This window comes from Littorina saxatilis, linkage group LG13, assembly GCF_037325665.1.
Source record: "Littorina saxatilis isolate snail1 linkage group LG13, US_GU_Lsax_2.0, whole genome shotgun sequence".
NCBI lineage: Eukaryota > Metazoa > Mollusca > Gastropoda > Littorinimorpha > Littorinidae > Littorina > Littorina saxatilis.
The window spans coordinates 19,988,020-20,008,762 of record NC_090257.1 but is presented as its reverse complement, the minus strand read 5'-3'; the positions used below and the strand labels follow the sequence as shown (position 1 = coordinate 20,008,762).

The 20,743-nt window shown below is 45.8% G+C and overlaps 1 protein-coding gene across 5 annotated transcripts in view; it reads right to left on the bottom strand.

Moving 5' to 3' along the window:
• LOC138983816 (arf-GAP domain and FG repeat-containing protein 1-like) overlaps positions 1-20,743 on the bottom strand; it is a 43,630-nt gene that overhangs the window by 8,475 nt on the left and 14,412 nt on the right. For 3 of the 5 annotated variants that reach the window (XM_070357144.1, XM_070357147.1, XM_070357146.1), the window contains 5 exons: positions 19,983-20,181; positions 18,228-18,338; positions 16,528-16,956; positions 15,136-15,201; positions 12,331-12,821 (listed from right to left, as the gene is read on the bottom strand). In XM_070357144.1, the coding sequence (XP_070213245.1) occupies positions 12,331-12,821; positions 15,136-15,201; positions 16,528-16,956; positions 18,228-18,338; positions 19,983-20,181 (1,296 nt within the window). Of the gene's footprint in view, positions 1-10,360; positions 10,402-10,624; positions 12,822-15,135; positions 15,202-16,527; positions 16,957-18,227; positions 18,339-19,982; positions 20,182-20,743 lie in introns of those variants that run through there. The other 2 variants (XR_011461269.1, XM_070357145.1) reach the window with 2 other exon arrangements.

Below are 20,743 nucleotides of genomic sequence, written 5' to 3'. Positions count from 1 at the left end.
GTCTGCACACAAAGTTGACTCTGAGAAATAAATCTCTCGCCGAACGTGGGGACGAACTCACGCTGACAGCGGCCAACTGGATACAAATCCAGCGCGCTACCGACTGAGCTACATCCCCGCCCTAATTGTGTAAGTAACACCTATGTCAATCTTTAAAATGAAATTCCCCTCCCCCCCCCCCCAACACACACACACACACAGCCTTAACTGCAAATAATGCAGAGACACTAATGAATGTTGGTATGTGTTTAGGTGAAGGGATGGCTCTTGTAAGCCTGAAGGCAGGTCTGTGGCCGTTGTTTGTTTGTTTTTTTGTGTTTTTTTTTACGCCCAGCCGACCACGAAGGGCCATATCAGGGCGGTGCTGCTTTGACATATAACGTGCGCCACACACAAGACAGAAGTCGCAGCACAGGTTTCATGTCTCACCCAGTCACATTATTCTGACACCGGACCAACCAGTCCTAGCACTAACCCCATAATGCCAGATGCCAGGCGGAGCAGCCACTAGATTGCCAATTTTAAAGTCTTAGGTATGACCAGGCCGAGGTTCGAACCCCCGCTCACGGGGCGGACGCCTTACCACTAGGCCAACCGTGCCGGTTAGCCTGTGGCTGTGAACATGTTATTGTTTGCGGACGACCATTAGGAAGCAATTCGAGTCTGGTGACAAATTCAAATAAATAGAAATGTTAACAGTGAAAGACAGCCCTGTGAATGTGAAGGTGTATTAACTTGTCCAATACAATATGCAGCACATAATTAGACATTAAAACAAGTCCACACCAACAAGCAAACAAAAAGAAAGATTCAGAGAGGGTTCAAAATAGGCTTATATTATTATAATTATGCCTGTTTAAAAGGTAAAATTAGGCTTATTTCATGGAAGACATTATTGCCAGTGTCAGAAGACTAAATATGTACTTGATCATTTGCTGAGCAGACTGAAAAGTTAAAAGACAAAACAAAATGAAAGAAACATAAGTTATTTGTATTATTAGCTTGCTTGAGACAAGTCAATTAGAATGACGCCTTTTCACGAAGCCTTTATACTTCCTGCGGATGCCATTCTTGGTGCAGGTGCACTCACTCTTACTAGCATAAACTGTACAGAGTGATCATAACAACTTTTTGTTTCTTTTTTCATGAGAATAGGGACTTACTGCAATAATCTTACAGGGGTCCTACTTTTCCTTGCTTTACCTCTCAGATTTGACCTTCTGGTTTCCCTGTCATGTAACAATTATTATAATGTACCTGGAACCTGGCCTTTTCTTTGGCAAACAAATGATTGCACATTTGCACTGCAGCTTCTTGGGGTCATACCCATTCTGAACATTGTGCATTAATTAATCATTGCATTAAACTTGCTGTACCTCTTCTGTTTTCACTTCTTTCTTTGTGGAACACACAGTAAACACAGGTACTGTCTACTGCATGTATAACTGCATGCGTGCATTCATGAACAAGTATTTACATAAAAGATAAATACATGGTCACTTATAAGCATCAGGTTGCATACGTACATGCACAGAAATATTCCTACATGCATGATCAGGGCATTGCTTGCATGCATACAAGCATGTCTTGCAGCTCGCTCCCTCCCTCCCTCCCTACCTCCCTACCTCTCTCTCTCTCTCTCAAACCTCCACAACCACAAACAGACATTGTCAAATGAAACTTGAAAGTAAATGTTTTGTTTTGTCTATGTTTAAATGTTCCATAAATTAACCATTCTCGTTTTAATAGTCTAAAGTAACAGGCGAACAAACACAAAGAGACACAGAGACCCCTGCAGACAAACACTAAGTCTACAAATACTGACACACACAGACACAGACAGGCTGCGTTAGATCTTTGCGTGCATGTATGTTCACACCTCAGTGCGTGTGTGTGTGTGTGTGAGTGTGTGTGTGCAGTGTGAGTGTGTGCGTGCGTGTACACATTGTGTGTGTGTGTGTGTGTGTGTGTGTGTGTGTACACATTGTGTGTGTGTGTGTGTGTGTGTGAGTGTGTGTGAGTGTGTGTGTGTGTGAGTGTGTGTGTGTGTGTGTGTGTGTGTGTGTGAGTGTGTGTGTGTGTGTGTGTGAGTGTGTGAGTGTGTGTGTGTTTGTGTGTGTGCACACATTGTGTGTGTGTGTGTTTGTGTGTGTGCACACATTGTGTGTGTGTGTGTGTGTGAGTGTGTGTGTGTGTGTGTGTGTGAGTGTGTGAGTGTGTGTGTGTTTGTGTGTGTGCACACATTGTGTGTGTGTGTGTTTGTGTGTGTGCACACATTGTGAGTGTGTGTGTGTTTGTGTGTGTGCACACATTGTGTGTGTGTGTGTGTGTGTGTGTGTGTGTGTGAGTGTGAGTGTGGGTGTGTGTGTGTGTGCATGTACACATTGTGTGTGTGTGTGTGCGTGTACACATTGTGTGTGTACGTGTAAGTTTGTCTGCGTCTTTGTGTGCATGCCTGTAAGAGCAGGTACTGTTAGCTTAGCGCTTGTGTGTTTACATCTGTGTGATCTTATCTGTGAAAGAGAATGTAATGTGTCTTGAAAATGTCTGTTCTTGTTTGCTTGTTTGAGAGAGTTGCTTCTTTCTTCCCCTGAATCAATCTAAAGTTACTTCTACAAGTTCTGTTTAGACTGACACCGCTGAATTCATACCTAAGTCTGCATCTTTTTTTTTCCTTTTACACCATAACATCTCCTCTACATGCTTGTCTGCTTAAGTGTATTTTGTTCATGCAAAATAAACCATGCAGGTTTATAAACTAATAAAACCCATTCATTCAATGTTAGTTGTGAGAACTCAACCCCACAGTAAAAGAAAACAGAGGAGATTAGTATCAAGTACGTAATATTATTCAGTTGACATTGCCAAAAAGAAAACCAAAAATTAATATGAGTTTGCAGTGTAAACTAATACCATCACAGCATTGTATTCAAAACCAAACAAACAAACAAAGAAGAGTCTTGAGTGTTAATTCACGAAAACATTTGGATTAATTTAAAGCACACTTCTCCACCAGTACTGTACAAATGAGTTCCGCGCAGAGTGAACAGAAAAGAAAATATAACAGCATCACATGAAAATGTTTTCTGTGGCACAGTGATACATGTATGTGAGTATTGTAATAATAAACTTCACCTTATTCAAACACATTAGAATAATACTTTAATTCTCATACTAATATTCATGCTTCGAATTTTTTTCTCTATCAAGTCATTAGACCATGCAACAGGCACCCACCCACGCAAGTACCCACTCGTGTGCACACACACACACACACACACACACACACACACACACACACACACACACACACACACACACACACACATACACACATCCTCTCTCTGTGCATCTCTTAATTATGGTCTCTCCCACATTGTTAAAGCAATTGTACTATCAAAGCATTAATGCACTTAATTGTTTGTTCTGTTTTTTTCAAGTTTAAATGTTTGGTTAAGAGACACCATCATAAATCTTTTAAACTCAACCAACTCACTTTCTTTTTACATATATTATGCACGAAAATGTTGACAGTTTTTCTCGCTTAATTCAACAACAACAAAAAAAGACTGACATTGTCTTAATTATTTTAATGTCTTGATTTCATTACACAAACCTCTCTTGCAGACACAGAATCCAATAAGTTCTAGCAGGACGATGTTCATCTCAATTCACATCGCTAATCTCTTTATCAGTAGTTGAATTCCTAATTCATGCACGTATGTTTCACAAAAAATAGAGTAATGATTTGAGTGATCAAGTCACAAGCTTGTGTTTGTGAGATTTTTTTTTCGCAAAGTGCTTCACGCATTTAAAGCACTCTAGACTTACCACAGATTCATCTGAAATATGTCTGAAACACAACTCAAGTCGTTAAACTTCTTCTTCACTTAGTATGGTACTCTACTGCTAAAGATTTCTTGCTTGCATCCATAGACTTATTTGGGCAGAGTGGTCTGAGGACGGGAGACTAACAAGCATTGAGTCTACTATACTCTTCCACACCAAAATGACAAAACTTGCTGCTACAAACATCAAATAAACAAAGAAGGTAATATCCACAGCATCTAGTATTTACAACAACAATGAAAGCATGGCAGTATAAGTATTAGAAGACATAGACGATTAGCATGTAAATAAGTGTTTAACCCATTAGTTTCACAAAACGAAACAAAGAAGAAAATAAATACAGTCAAGCAGCAAAATAATACCAGGCCTGAAAGTATTTTACTCGCCATGGCGAGTAGAAACATGTAACTGGCGAGTAGAAATGTTCATCTACTCGCCAAATGCGAGTAAATTTGCTGAAACAAAGTAATGTTTGCTCTCTGGCTAGTACATGTTCAGAATCACTAGCCAAAGAAAGGCGAGTACACCATTTGTTGGACTTTCAGGGCTGAATACAATGGAAAATTTCCTAAATAAATTATCATTTAATTAATATACTTACCCGAATCACATTAGCACATTAGCATTGAGTCACCTGAGATGCTTATCACTGAAAAACGCTTACCCGGCTAAAGAATTTAAAGGGAAGCAACCCCATCACCAAAACGAAAGTGAAAGTAGCTTTGGTAATGGGCCAGTACACCGGGAGTTACCTCCCATACGGGTGTATGCCACGTCACTTCCTCTAGGAACACGTGCCTATTATCATACGGCTTTAAAAAATCTTAAAACCATAAGCGGGGCAGGTGGGAGGGAATACAGTATGTGATTCGGGTAAGTATATTAATTAAATGATAATTTATTTAGGAAATTTTCCATTTAATATCATATTCTTACTCCGAATCACATTAGCAGATAACATCAACAAGGCGGTGGGCTAGAAATGAATCAAAACTCACCATCAAGTTCTGGACAGGAACTGGCCTGCTGCTATGAGCGCTGGAAGGCCTCTGGAGCCATCCTGTCGAAGAGCTGTGACGTCCCGAAGATAAAAGTTTATGAAAACATCTTCGGAACGCCAATACGCAGTTGTCAGCACCTCCTCTAGACGTCTGGAGCGCAGAACTGCCAGAGAGGATGCCCACGCCCTCGTCTCATGGGCTCGGGCCGAGTCAAGTGGCAAGGAGGGCATAACCCCCCCCCTCTTTGTGCGCCTCCACTCATAAGCCTGCTTGATGAGCGAGGACACCCACCGGGCCAACGTTACCTTCGACAAATCTTTCTCGCGCCTAGTAAGGAGAGAGATAAACAACAACTTCTGAGAACCAGACCGAATCGGCTGAGTCCGGGCTAAGTACAGACGAAGTGCCCTCACAGGGCAATTGACCGAATCGGGGTCACCCGGGGCCAACGCGCTGGTCAGAGCCTTAACTCTAACCAGCGGAGAGGCCTGCCCCGGAGACTGATTCTTGGCCAGGAAATCAGGCCGGAAACGCAAAGATGCGGAACCGTCCGGCTCAAAGGAGATATCTCCAGGCTGACCCGACAGGGCGTGGACCTCGCTACCCCGTCGGGCCGTAGCCAACAAAAGGAGAAACAGCGCTTTGCGAGTGACATTGAACAGACTGGCCTCGCTTAAAGGCTCAAAATCCGCAGAACGAAGGAATTCCAGGATTAAAAACAAGTCCCACTTGGGAGCGGGCAAACGAGCTTTAGCTTCCTTAAGAGCAGCCCCTTTAATGACTGCAGCTATAACGCCCCCGACTCGAACAGAACGACCAATCTGCTGAAGAGTCGCCGAGATAGCGGAGCGCCGGACCCTCAACGAGGAGACTGAGGCGCCCTGTGAAGACATGAAAGAGAGGTGGTTAGCGACCTGAATAGAGCGCGGAGCCACCGAACTCACCCCTCTAGCTGAACACCAGGCAGTCCATGCCTTCCAGTGGGAAGCATAAACTGAAGAGGTGGACTCTCTATGCGAGCGAGCCACCAAGTCCAGAGTCAAAGACGACGCCCCAGAGCGCTTCAGCGAGTCCCGAACAACTTCCACACGTGAAGCTTCAGAAGACTGGGCTCCTCGTGTGGAATGCCTGTTCGGGGCTGCACTAGTTCCCCTCGCACGAGTGCGAGAGGAATGGGGGGCCCTTGGGCAAGCCGAAGAAGATCTGGAAACCAGACCTGCGACGGCCACAGAGGAGCGACCAGAAGAAGAAGGGCCGGCTCCTCCATCTCCGCTTTCCGGATTACTCGGCTGAGTAACGGAAAGGGAGGAGTCTGAAGATCTGTATGTGCCCCCCAACCCTCCCTGGACGCATCTGTAAAGAGGTCCAGGTCGGGGAGGGGCACGACGATCGGAACACCTCTGCAGACCCACTCCGTGTGCAACCACGGAAGGGTCGCAGACTGGAACCATCCCTGCAAAGGGATGAGGGCGTCCCAGTCCACCAGAGGAGAGTCCACAAACGGCTTCAGCGCGAACTGAAGCGGACATTTGTGGACCCGGCCCAGTGAAACCAGAAGAGCCATAGACTCCATCTGCCCCAAGATGGAGGCGAGCGAGCGGATGTAAGCCATCAGGAGAGGTAAAGTGGAGCGAATCTGAGCTTGGAGCTTGTCCACCCTTCTCTGAGAAGGCTGGACAGTCCAAGCGACCGTGTCGAAAGACATCCCCAGATAAGTGAATGTCTGTGACGGGGTCAGCTCCGACTTTACCCGGTTGATCGAGAACCCCAACCAGTTGGATTCTCGAAGAACCGTCAGGGTATCCTGCGAACAGCCGCTCTGGGACTGGTTCATGATGAGCCAGTCGTCCAGATAAGCCCGCAGACGGATACCCTGGGACCTCACCAGTGCACAGACCTGTCTCACCACCATGGTGAAAATCCACGGTGCGAGAGACAGCCCGAAAGGGAGTGCGCGAAACTGGTAGATCTGATCTCCCCACCGGAAACGAAGCCATTTCCGGTCGGTCGGATGCATAAGAATGTGAAAGTATGCGTCCGTGAGATCGATCGAGGTCACCCAGTCTCCTGGGCGGAGAGAGTCTCGGACAGAGGCTGGCGTCTCCATCTTGAATTTTATCTCCCTCAAGAAAGTATTGAGGAGAGATAAATCCAACACGGGACGCCATCCTCCTGATGCTTTGGGAACAGCGACCAGACGCCCGTAAAATCCCAGGGAGCTGTGGACCCGAACTCTCTCCACCGCGCCCTTCTGCTCCAGGGAGGCAATTTCCGACTGCAAGACGGAACGTGCTTCCTGCGAGAAGGGGGGCTTGAACCGCGGAGGCACTCGGGTAAGAGGCGCCTTTTCCTCCCGCCAGAGTAGACGGAAGCCCGAACTCACCACTCCCACAATCCATTGGCTGTCTACTACCGACATCCAACGAGAAAGTGCCCGGGAGGGGCCTCCCGCCATCACCAAGGTGGAGGGCGGGAGGGAGGTGAGATCGGGAGCGCTTCATTGGGGGTGTGGCTTACTTCCAGAGCCGCCACGCCCCCTCCCCGATGCCGTCCTCTTCTTCCCACCACGAGCGGCCGGCGAAGCCTGCCGCTTCTGAGCTGGCTTGGGGTTAGACGATGTCTGAGCCTGCTTCTGTTTAGAAGGCTGAGACTGTTTCACCCCCTTCAGAGTGTAGTCAAGGAACTGACTGTCCTTGTTTGACTGAATCTCCTTCTGTCTGGCATCCAGTGCCAGCGGACAGAAGAGAGACTCCTCTGAGACCGGGGAGACTCTCAAGGTCTCCCTAGTAGCCAGCTCCGTGAATTGGGACTGCGAGAGGAAGAGATCCCTCCTGCAGAGTACCGCTTGGGTGTACTGCAGGGAGGAAAGACGCAATTGTTCCTCATTGACCTTGGCCAATGCGGTCAAAAGCGCAGAGACATCGTCCGCATTCTGTTCTTCACTGAGAGTGAAAGGAACTAGCGAATCGGTCAATGCCCGAGACAGAGCCCGAACGAGAGTCTCCGCAATGGAGGACAGTTCGATCTGCCGACGTCCAACCTCCTCAGCAGAGAGGAGGGAAGCCTCGGAAACCGGCAAAACCGAATCACGCTTGATCGGTTTAGTCAGAAGAGGCAGCAATTCCCGGGAAACCGGAAGGGTAGCCCTAGGGAGTGCAAAAGACGCCAGCCAATTCTGGCTCTGATTGGGCATGCCAAGCTTCCTATTGGCCGTAGGCACGAAGGAAGAGGCTTGGGCAGCTGAAGCCACCCACTGCTGAGCTGATTCCGGAACTGGACCAAAAGGAAGCAGTAACGGAACAGGCACTGGCCGAATACCACTCCCCGCATGTGCTGGACGAACCAGTGAATGCGAAAGTTGGTAAGCCACTGACGGAGACTCGGCGAACCGGAAGGAAGAAACATCCTCCTGTGCCGGCCGGAAGTCCGCCATGGCAGAAGGAACGAATGATGCGGAAGAGTCCGCAGCCACCACCCCTTCAGGAAAATAACGAGACGTTACTTCCGCCGCGACGTCAAGAACAGACTTGAGCTTCGACGGAAACACGCCCCGCGACTCCTCGCTGACCACTGATGGAGCATCAGAATAGTCACACGTGGAACCATGACCGAAGTCACCAGTTCCGGAAGCAGAAGCATGCCCTGGCAAACCGGAAACCGGAAAAGCCTGAGCACTAACGTCATCCTGCCGCCCAAAACCCTGTGAAGGTAAAGGGTAAGCAGGACGACCATCCGCAAAAACCGGAGCTGGATGAGCTGACGTCACTCCCCCGACTGAGTGGAGTGATGCCTGCTCAAGCCTAGGCGCTTGAAAGCCGGAAGGCGCACGCTGTAATCCACTATCTGGTATCCGGAAGGAACCACCAGAAGAGGAAGAAGCGTTTCCGGCCGAAACCGGAAGTGTAGTCAACGGAACCGCAAAATGCGGAAGTGAAGACTGCACTGGTTGACTTCGCGATCCGGAAGGACCGGAAGTCAGTGAATACTCCATCCTGCCGCGACCGCCGTAGCGTGCCGGAGCGGACGGATCATCACTTCCGGCAAGTGCCGGAAATGCGGCAGTCGAAACCGACTGCCGCCGCTGTTCGAACAAGTCCGGGGCCTCGTAGGTTATCGCCGGAAATGAAAGATCAGCAAGGTATCGGTCGTGACCCGATGCGAAAGAGCTGTCCCCCGAAGGAGAACGTCCAGGCGCCTCACGAGGGCTATCGGACCAGCTCTGCTTACCAACCGACGCTGAAGAGGGAGGACGCTGCTCCAAGCCGGAAGTGGAGGACAAAGACACGGAAGCCAATGCCCGGACGTCACTGCCAGATGCCGGAAACGCCGAACTGCTGGCGACGGAACGCTGAAATTCTGCCTGCACCAAGCTGCGGATTTCTGGAACCAGTGACTTTAACAGAGAGGAAACCAACGCACCTTGTCCAGGTGCTAACAAAGAAGACGAAGTCTCCGATGTAGAGACAGGTGCAGAAGTAACAGTAGCGCTAGGCGCCGCAAAAGAAGCAGAAGTAGTAACAGCGCTAGGCGCCGAAATTGGTACAGCCAACAAAGTGTTACGCTCTTGGTCTGTAACAAGTAAAGTTGCTTTGGAAGAGGAAGACTTAGCCTTAATTTTCCCCTTGGGGTCCGACTTGCCACGGCGCTTGTCTGAATCAGACATGTTGACAACAACACGTGGCAACGCGAAAAAATTTACTGAAACATAAGTCTAAACGACTGGAAAATTCAGTAAACACACGCACTAATGCGTTAACAAAATACTATAGCTAAACTTGCCCCACAAGCAGAGGCACGGAGAGCTACAAACAAAGTCACACGAGCTAGAAAACTAACTCACACAACAAAATGGCGACACGCAAGACACTGACACAAACGTCAACAACACGTGGCAAAGTAAAAAGATTTACTGAAACGTAAGTCAAAACGACTGAAAACACAGTAAACACACACGCTTACGCGTCAACAAAATACTAAAGCTACACTTGCCCAAACAGAAAGAGGGCACGCAGAGCTACTAGCAAAGTCACACGAGTTAGCTAACTAACTCACACAACAAAATGGCGAAACACGCAAGTCACTGACACACAAGTCCGTAAAAAACGGACAACGTACAGTAACGAAACAGCGCAAACAACCAACAACAAACGGGAACGAGCTCACCAAACTGTAGGCAAGGCGAGCAGACAAGCTGGGTAACGTGGCCGGCGGGTGTCACTCAAACACACAAGGTCAGCCACAGAGCGTCAAAAAGTGAACCGTCCTCTCCGAGGTGAAAAAGACGTATGATAATAGGCACGTGTTCCTAGAGGAAGTGACGTGGCATACACCCGTATGGGAGGTAACTCCCGGTGTACTGGCCCATTACCAAAGCTACTTTCACTTTCGTTTTGGTGATGGGGTTGCTTCCCTTTAAATTCTTTAGCCGGGTAAGCGTTTTTCAGTGATAAGCATCTCAGGTGACTCAATGCTAATGTGCTAATGTGATTCGGAGTAAGAATATGATATTAAATGCATGCTAAGGCTTTCCTTCACCAATCTTCAGAAGAACCTTATGTTATTGCTTATGTTTGGTCGTTATTTTTGCCTGTGCGTGTATTGTATGTTTGGTCGTTTTCTTTGCCTGTGCATGTATAGTTTGTTGGTTATGTTTGGTCGGTTTCTTTGCCTGTGCGTGTATAGTATGCTTGGTCGATGTATGTATTGTAAAGCGCTAAGAGTAGACAATTTTCTAGAATAGCGCTATAAAAGTTTGCATTATTATTATTATTAACCTTGACATAATACATAAAGTCTTGCATATATCACACAAACAAATATACTAAACAACAGCTGCTGTTCAAAATCGCACCCACCTCAAACACGAGAATTGCTTCCCACCACCCCTCCCCATCTTACCCACATACAGAATAGTTACGCCTGCAGCCTGGATCTGGATCTGGATGTTTACGTTGCAGGGCCGATAAGGTATTTGCGCAACGGGAGAGAGAGAGCACAGCCTAAGTCCCGTCTGCTTATGCAGGGCAATCAACTGAATTTCGGGGATCAGGGGTGTGGGGGTGTCTGGACATTTTTTCAAATCTACACTGATCCGATAAAAATCTGAACAAATTGATAATTGATAGGATTCTCATTTTTAATTTCTTAAAAATCCTGAAAAGTGGAAGCCAAATATCTCCAAACTGCCAGGGAACCAAGTTCTAAAAATGTTTCAGAAGCATTTTTACCAAGCACCTGCTACAATCTCTTGTCACCACAGATTTTGTTGTACAGTAACCAACGTTACTGATGTTATGTCAAAGTTCATCCTATTTCTGATAGTTAACATTCCAGAAATAACCAGAATTCGCTATCCCAGCACACACTATTCATTATACACATGCATTAAAAGGGTCAGAAATACACATGTATTAAAATGAAGGAGTCATGAATACACATGCATGTACACTATACACATGCTGATTACAGGCAAGGCAATGCAACTCAAGTGTTAGTAATATACACAATTTGAACCAGGAAATGAAACATCCGCATGCAAAAGAAATGTTAGTAAAATACACAATATGAACCAGGAAATGAAACATCCGCACGCAAAAGATCTATCAACTACAAAAACATGCAAAAGAACGTAGCAGACACTTAACCTGCTATGAGAGTTTTCTTCTTGGTCTTGTTAACGTATGAGAGTAATGGGATGAGAGGTGTTACACTGCGGCAGATTTATCACTTGCCATCAAACTTGCCTTCAGTACCAAGTGAATGCTTAATAAAGAGCTCATGCTCGACGATTGATTTGTGTTTACATTCAAACAACAGCATTCTTTTGACTGTAACAGACTATAATGCTGTTCCTGTAACATGTTCTTTAGGGATGCAAACGTTTTCAAAATTTGTCTCTGCAATGCACTCATATCAAGTACATGTATTTACCACAGTGGCAGTATTACGGATATTTTTTTTGTGTAAAGGCTCAAATCACATTCTAGCAGAACTTGTAATCACTGTTATTAAACTGGAAAACTAAATATGCTCTACCATGTACTACAGGAAAATTTGGCTTGTGCTCTTAATGAAACATCTCAGTTTCCTTTGGCGCTTCCACCGACTGAACTTACACTAATTTACATGCTACGGCCATGTTAACGGGGATAAAGGGATATATATTAAAAGCTTGCGTCCAATGGTAATTTAAGGGCAAATAATGACACTCTCATAGCAGGTTTACAAAGTTACCATGGAAACAAAAGTAAGACACACCGATGTTAGTCTACATAAACAACTACGCATACATGAGTACAGCATCAGCACTCAGAAACGTCAAACCAAAGCCTCAGACCCATCACCAAACAAAAACATCATGCAAGAATAAAAAAAATAAAAAAGACACAAATAACCAAGAACACAGGCGACAGTAGCAGCGACACTACGACTGGCCAAAAGCATTGTAAGTAGCGGAAGAATCACCAGACTGGGTACCGACCATGAACGGGTTCGCTGGCGCCGCCGGTTGTTGGGGCACACCGCCCCCCATCTGTCCCCACCCGCCGCCGAAGCCTTGCTGAGCCGGGAAGCCCTGAGCCTGCGGGAACCCGGGCTGAGCCTGGAACCCTTGCTGCTGAGCCACGCCATAGGACGGGGGAGCGGTTGCGGGTGGCATTCCGCCAAAACCGCCGTATCCTCCCGTAGTTGTGGGCATGCCGAAACCACCGTTCTGGACGGGATACTGCTGGTAGCCAAAGCCTGCCGCGCTGGAGGCAGGGGTCTGTCCAAAACTGGCACCAGGAGCTTGTCCGAAACCGGCACTCTGTCCAAAACCGGCACTGGCATTCTGTCCAAATCCGGCACTGGGAGCCTGTCCGAAACCGGCACTGGGAGCCTGTCCGAAACCGGCAGTAGAAGTGGCCCCAAACGGGTTGGCCTGGCCTCCTTGTGGCATGGGTTGGGTAGAGGAGCCTCCGAACGGGTTGGCTGCTGTGGAATGAAAATGACAGAAAATGAATAAACGATGCACACTTAGATGTAGGTTAAATGGTCATGAATGATAATTTTGATAGGGTTGGTTTGCCAGCGCGCTGCTTTCAACTAGAAAAACACTAGAAAGAGTAGAATTGTGCTTTCATCAAGTCTCAGCAACAGTTATGGATAACACAATCAGTTAATCCTATATCACAGAACACAGCTACAGGTCACACACACACACACACACACACACACACACACACACACACACACACACAGATAAACAGATAAAATGGCTAACAGACACACAGACAAACACACAGCTACAGGTCTCACACCATCCCAAATCCTCTGTATTCCATCAAAGAGACACCAACAATGTAAAGACACAGCTCAGAAAACCACTGATAAACTCCTAACAAAACCCCATCAACGAAAACTAAAACATCACCCCCAAAGTCAAGAATCTTCAAGGCAGTGCGCATAAGTGCATTTCATGCTACTGTCTACTCAAAAGCTTTCATCAAATTACATTTGGGATTAAAAAAAAATTATTAAAAGTCCATCGCCATTGAGGCAGGTAGGCAATTATCACTCTGATCAGAAATAATGGAAAAAAAGAACATTATAATTTATACCATAAACCGTTATTAATGTAAGGAAAATATGTTGAAATAAAAAAGTCAATACATCATTGTCTCCTCTTCCTTATGAACAAGAACCAAATTGAAAATATTTACAACTGAATAAACAGACCAACAGCAACAAAATGAAAAAAAGAAACCAATAAACAAAAATATTTGTTCATTGTCTGTTTCTCTAATTACATTCATGTTCCTGTGTGTGTAACTGTGAATGCACACAAGCATTATAGTTTGTACAGCATGCATTCACTTCTAAAAATGACACTCATGCCAAATTCATTTAGTTTGAATTTTAAATGCCTGCATTGCAATGAAACCTTTAGTGCGGGTACAGGGATCCATACAGAACCTGCTTTGGGTGTTAGTTTGCTTGTTTATTTGCATAAATATATATGTGTGTACATGTACATGATTTTCTGGTCTATTTATTTTTGCTTTAATTAACCAACCTATCCCTTCTCCATCCTTAACAACCCCCCCCCCCCCACCCCCCCCCCCCACCTTGTGTTTTTTGCAATATACCATCTATTTCTGATATCATTAACCCATAAAAAAATGTGCGTCTGTGTGTCAGTAAGTGTGTGTGTGTGTGTGTGTGTGTGTGTGTGTGTGTGTGTGTGTGTGTGTATGCGTGCATGCGTGTGTGCATGCATCTGTCTGCCTGTGCATGCCCCTGTATATGTGTCTCAGTCTGCCTGTGCATGCCCCTGTATATGTGTCTCAGTCTGCCTGTGTGTATGTGTGTGTCTCTTTCTGTATGTCAACATTTACATGCACACACATACATGTGCATAAGAATTTCCACAAACAAATAAGAAGAAAAACAAAACAATAACACTTTAAAAAATCACACGCTTGTAACCTATTACTAACAAACCTATTGTTTAACAATGGGTTTCAAAGGCTGATGGCGTGCAACTTCTAAGCCTACATTTTACAATTAACAAAGAATTTTATTCATCAAAATGCAAGCAGTCAAATTCAAACAATTTTTGGTCAAAATCTGGAGCCATGTGTCATGCACAGCTGCAAATGTTGGAACATTTTAACCATGCAGCTATGTAAAATCTAAATAAGTTTTAATTCACTTCAGTTTCCATGTGATTACATTCCATTTTTCATCAGTTTTACTCTTGCACCAATGTTACCAAGCAAAAAGCAACATAAATTATCATGTCAATGTCTAACAGGGTGGCGAAAGAGGACTTCTGGGTTGAAACGATTACACGTTTTTCAAAACAGTGTTAAAGTTAAGTTATGGACTGCAAGATATTAGCATATATATACACACATGTTTAATTTATACGCAACCTAAAAAAACTGGCACCTACACAGCTGGCCCCCCACCCCCAATCTTCTCTGCCTCCTTTCAACCCATCATCCCCCATCCAACCCTCTCCCAAGACAGTCAATGTCTTACCCGGTTGCAAAACAGGGAACCAAATTTATTGCAAAAGAAAAGGTGCCAGGAGATTGGTTAGTCCCTCTATTGCACATGCCATGCATGTAGAGCTCTTACCTCCCTTTCATTCTCAGATCAATTTGCAAAACTACTCAAACACTGACAAATCAAGCAAAATTCAAGTGGGAATCAAGGCCAACAGAGAATGAAAACGCAGAAGGAGTTAGCTAGCAGCGAGCAAGGTGCTGGGGCCAAGAGTGTGGCATGCAACAGTAGTTACCAGCGGCTTGTGTCAAAAAGGGGTTCCCAGGCTTGCCTAAGGCTGTGCTAAAGTGCCACCCCGGCTCTGCCGAGTCACAAACCAGTACAGATCAACAGTCTTATGCCTCTGTGTGTGTTTGTTTGTGTGCATGTGTGTTTGTGCGTGTGTAAAGCCTGTACTTAACTAAGCTTAGTCGACTATGCGAGGTACACTTCACGAAGCTTAAGCACTGAGTTTTCGGTAAAACGACTTCGCTAAGTCTTCTTTGAGCTCAATTAATGACTGCCTTTAGTGTGTGTGTGTGTGTATGTGTATGTGTATGTGTGTGTGTGTGTGTGTGTGTGTGTGTGTGTGTGTGTGTGTGCGTGTGCGCATGCATGCATGTGTGTGTGCGTATATGTGTGTGTGGGTATGTATACATGTGTATGTGTATGTTTGAGTATTTGAATGGGCACATGTGCATGAGAGAGAAAGAGATAGAGAGGGGGGGAGGGTGGGGGGGGGGGGGGAAGGAGTAAGGGTGTTTATTAGCCTGTGCAAGTTCTAATACTGCATCATTGCATGTGCTAATGAATGTGAATGCTCAAAAATGTGTTTTGCGACATGAAAAGGGGCCATTTCCATTTTGCGAAGCTGCTGCATTAGCATTTGCCTGCAGCGCTGTAAGTGTATCTCAAGGAAAATATCGATACTTCTGGGAAACCAGGGTTGTCAAATGTCTTATTTAAAACATGAGTAACAAGGATTTCTGTGTGTACAAGATAATTCCTTCTTGAAATGTGTGATGCAAGATGCATATTGAACCATTTCACCCTATAAGTGCGCTGCGTGGATACAAATTCTCAGTGAATCTAGGACAACTTGATCCACATTCAATTTATGCACATCTAGAACAAAAGCTTTAACTGTGAACATACAGACTTAAAAAACGAAACTCAATACACAGAAAACTAAAGAACAAGAACAATAGTTAGGCTATTACACAGTATTAGATATCAAACAGTTTTTCCTCACTCTGAGTCTGAATATAAAAAATAAAAAAAAAGATTTTGTTTCTCTTTGTAAGCCAGTCTCAACCCAAAATGTTGTTGTCAACCCAGAATAAACTTTTGTATATCCTGTGCAACTACATCACCGCCCCACAATCCACTTAAAAAAATACAGATTTTCCACCTATTTCTAAAAAAAATCTAATACAAAACAAAACAAAATAAGAAAAAATATGTTCTAGCAAAAAAATGTTAACAGAAGAAATACCAGGAAAATAAAGATTGCCTTCAAACAATCACTGTATTCTTAGCTGAAGACTTCACACACACACAAATCTAGTACCCCCCAAAAAAATTACACCCATTTTACATCTTTAAAAAATAAAATAAATAAATAAATAAAAAATCCTCGTGCTCTCACCTGAAGATGTCTGCCCACCAAACATGCCCCCTCCTCCCATGCTGGACGTGGGGGGCACGCCCGTTCCAACACCGCTGTTCCATCCACCGCCCGCACTTGCCGCTGGCTGGCCGCCCCAGCTCATGGCCCTTCCGTCCCCGGACCCCGTGCCCGCCGAACCGGAACCTCCCCAGTTGACCGTGGTGCCCACGTTGGTGCTGATTCCCGTTCCAACTGTCGCTTCCGAACCTCCCCAATTGACCGTTGTGCTCTGAGCGGGCGCGTTGAAGTCGGTGTCAAGGTCAGCCAGAGCGGCGTATTTGTCGGAAATGGAGGCGAAGTTGGTGGTATTGCCCTGGGTGGGGGTGGAGGTCGGGGGCGGAGCGTTTCCGCCTCCGGCGTTCAGTTGCTGTGGTTGTAGGCCTCCGCCGCTGAACGGCTGAAGGGGTGCTGCAAAGGAAAAGCCTCACATGTCATTCTTCTTCTTCTTGTGCGTTCATGGGCTGAAACTACCACGTACACACATTTTTTTTTGCACGAGTGAGTTTTCACATGTATGACCGTTTTTACCCCGCCAATAGGCGAATTCCCAAAATAACTTCATTGGGTTGGTATGGGTTGAGTGAGCAAAGCCTCTGACAAACATTGAAACAAAGGATGGACCAATCACTAGCGAGAGGTCTGTCTGTGCGAGTAGAAGGAGAAACACGTGCTCCGGTCCATTGGATTGGTCCATTTTTTGTTTGTGGGAGGTTTTGCAAGAAAAGGTCAGTCCAGGCATGGGAATTGAAAAAAGTAAAAAAGGCTGAACATTTGTAAGTAATAGCAAAGTGGACAGCGCAATGCGCCTAGCCTTGCTAGGGGTGTTTGGGGGCATGCCCCCCCGGAATTTGTTTTTCTCCAAAGAACCCAAATGGTGCAATTTGGTGTCATATGACCTCCAAGTTTGTCATTAAATTCAGTTTTTAGAGCCATTCTTGCCTCCCCCTTTTATTGTTTTGGCGGACACTTTTGCTTTTTTGGCGGAACAAAAAAAGAAATACGGTGGAAATTTGCCTTTCGGCGGACAATTCCCATACCTGTCAGTCTTTCACAACACCTACAAACCCAAAGGAGTTATTTGCAAAAATGGTCTATCAGGCAACCGTACGCTTATTTCAGGGGATAAGTGTGTCATTCATAAGGTTTGAGAAGGTCTGGGTAAATCATTACGGAGCATATTTCCGCTTTCCCCATGGCTTGATACTTTTCGAGGGAAAGGGTGGGGGAGAAGAGAGAGTGTGTGTGTGTGTGTGTGTGTGTGTGTGTGTGTGTGTGTGTATGTGTATGTGTGTGTGTGTGTGTGTGTGTGTATGTGTGTGTATGTGTGTGTGTGTGTATGCCTGTGTTTGTGTATGTGTGTGCGTGTGTGTCTGCATGTGTGTTGTTTGTTTGTGTGTGTGTGTGCATGTGCCCGTGTGTGTGTGTGTGTGTGTGCATGTGCCCGTGTGTGTGTGTGTGTGTGTGCATGTGCCCGTGTGCGTGCGTGTGTGTGTATAAGGAGAAGCTGGGGTGGGGGTTGGGGGGGTTGGGTGGAATAGAACAAAGTATTTGACCTCAATGCTCACTGAACGACAACAATGGATACTCAACAAACCAATGCAATATTCCAGCAATGCCAGGTTTCAACACAAAAACAAGGAATGTGTCAAACGTTAAGGTTGAAGTTTCAAATCTCTCACCGCTAGACATGGGAGGGAAAGCGGCTGGAGCTGTGGACTGAGGCGGTTGAGCGGGCTGGGCTGGCGTGGTCGCTGAGGTGGAACCAAAACTGCTGAAGTCGGCAAAACCACCTGCAACAAGCACAACAAGTATTATAAAATGGCTGAAGCTTTGCACATAACCAACCCACACCTTACTGAGTACACAAATTCTGGATTTAACTCTGTTGGGTTTGAAGGTATTGTGAAAGAGTGAATACTCTTGGAAAATGAGGCACTTTCTCCACACATGGTCACTCAGTCTGTGCACTTAGGGACGCGATGACATTGGCAAGCCGATGGTCAACTACGATGTGCGTACTTTCCAATGAAAAGAGCGCTTTATTGAGCAGGAGCTAATCCTCACATTGTTGTCAGTCATTCGCATGATTTCACCGGCACAGATACCGCAACACGGTGGCCTAGTGGTAAGGCGTCCGCCCAGTGAGCGGGAGGTCGTGGGTTCGAACCCCGGCCGGGTCATACCTAAGACTTTAAAATTGGCAATCTAGTGGCTGCTCCGCCTGGCGTCTGGCATTATGGGGTTAGTGCTAGGACTGGTTGGTCCGGTGTCAGAATAATGTGACTGGGTGAGACATGAAGCCTGTGCTGCGACTTCTGTCTTGTGTGTGGCGCACGTTATATGTCAAAGCAGCACCGCCCTGATATCACCCTTCGTGGTGGACTGGGCGTTAAGCAAACAAACAAACAAACCGGCACAGATGGCCACTGCATGCAGAGACACGCTGTCAGCTAGTGATTGGCCCACGTGTAGCTTGCCTCAGTGTTACTATGGAAAAGCAAGGAAGAACAAGGGAAAGGAACTCTTCCACAACCCATACAAACTGCACACAATTATTTCCCAACATCATCCATTTTGACAATGTCTTCACATGCTCATCTTGGTACCTTTAGTGGTGGCAGTTGTGTGATAATAAAACTCACTCTCACCAGTGTTAGAGGTGGCAGTTGTGTGATAATAAAACTCACTCTTACCAGCATTAGAGGTGGCAGTTGTGTGACAATAAAACTCACTCTCACCAGCATTAGAGGTGGCAGTTGTGTGACAATAAAACTCACTCTCACCAGCATTAGAGGTGGCAGTTGTGTGACAATAAAACGCACTCTCACCAGCATTAGAGGTGGCAGTTGCGTGACAATAAAACTCACTCTCACCAGCATTAGAGGTGGTAGTTGTGTGACAATAAAACTCACTCTCACCAGCATTAGAGGTGGCAGTTGTGTGATAATAAAACTCACTCTCACCAGCATTAGAGGTGGCAGTTATGTGATAATAAAACTCACTCTCACCAGCATTAGAGGTGGCAGTTGTGTGATAATAAAACTCACTCTCACCAGCATTAGAGGTGGCAGTTGTGCAAAGTTTAGCCTGGGAGAAAAAGGCAATGGGACATTTGTCCCACTCAACCAAGTTCTGATGGTTCTGAAGGCAAGAAGCGCCGAAGAGGCTTGTACGTGTTTTGACCAAAGATGCAAAAGGGTGCAATATGGTGCCATCTGAGAGTTAGCCGCTATATCGTGTTATCTCTGTATGTGTGTGTGTGTGTGTTTAATCTGATGTAAAGTGTTTGGTGGCGCAGTGGTACGTAATCTCAATGCGCCCTTTGACGCACTGAAGGGAATTGTGATGGGACATTTCCAGATTTAATGCGCCAATGGCGCAAGGCGCACTAGTAAATGAAACCCTGGTTGTATGAATATAAAACTCAGTCTCACCAGTGTTAGAGGTGGCCGTGGCGGGAGCGGAGGAGGCGAAGGGATCTGAACCGAGATCCCCCAAGAGATCGAAGCCTCCAGTGGCAGGCTTGGCCGGCTGTTGCTGGGACTGAGCGGTCACTGGCGGTGGGACTGTGGACTTGACCGGCGCGGCCATTGTTGACGCTGTCGCCGTGTGGTTCTGAGTGGCGTGGCTGGTCTGCAAAGTCACGTTACGCAAACATGAGAATAGAAAATGAACAACAAGTATTCTCAAACAAACTTGGTGTATTTTCAGAAATATGAGCGTACTCCACACAGCGTTTGAACATCCATGATTAAAACATGCCTCACGCACGTCAGTCACACCGTTTATTAAGTGTAACCTATACATTTAAAACAAATGCTTTTTCAATGTTTACTGACAAAAACTGTAATCATGTGACAAAATACTGGATCGGCTTTGGGATGGGCTTGTGAAGAAAAGTAGTCTAGGAATTTTTCTCGTCGTATTTTTTTCCCACTGACCGTACTGATCGTATTCTCGACAATCATGCGTACAAAATACGGCGAAATCGTATGGGTTCCCAGGTCTGTATATACTATGCTTGCTTTCTGGTGTTACAATAATGCAAATCATGCTTAATGCACAGTACCTAGCTTGCAAAGCGCAGACTCTCTCTTGCTTATGTTATATGAAGTCTTATATCGCGCGCGTATCTCCAGACTCGGACTCAAGACGCAGGGATCTATTTATGCCGTGTGAGATAGAATTTTTTACA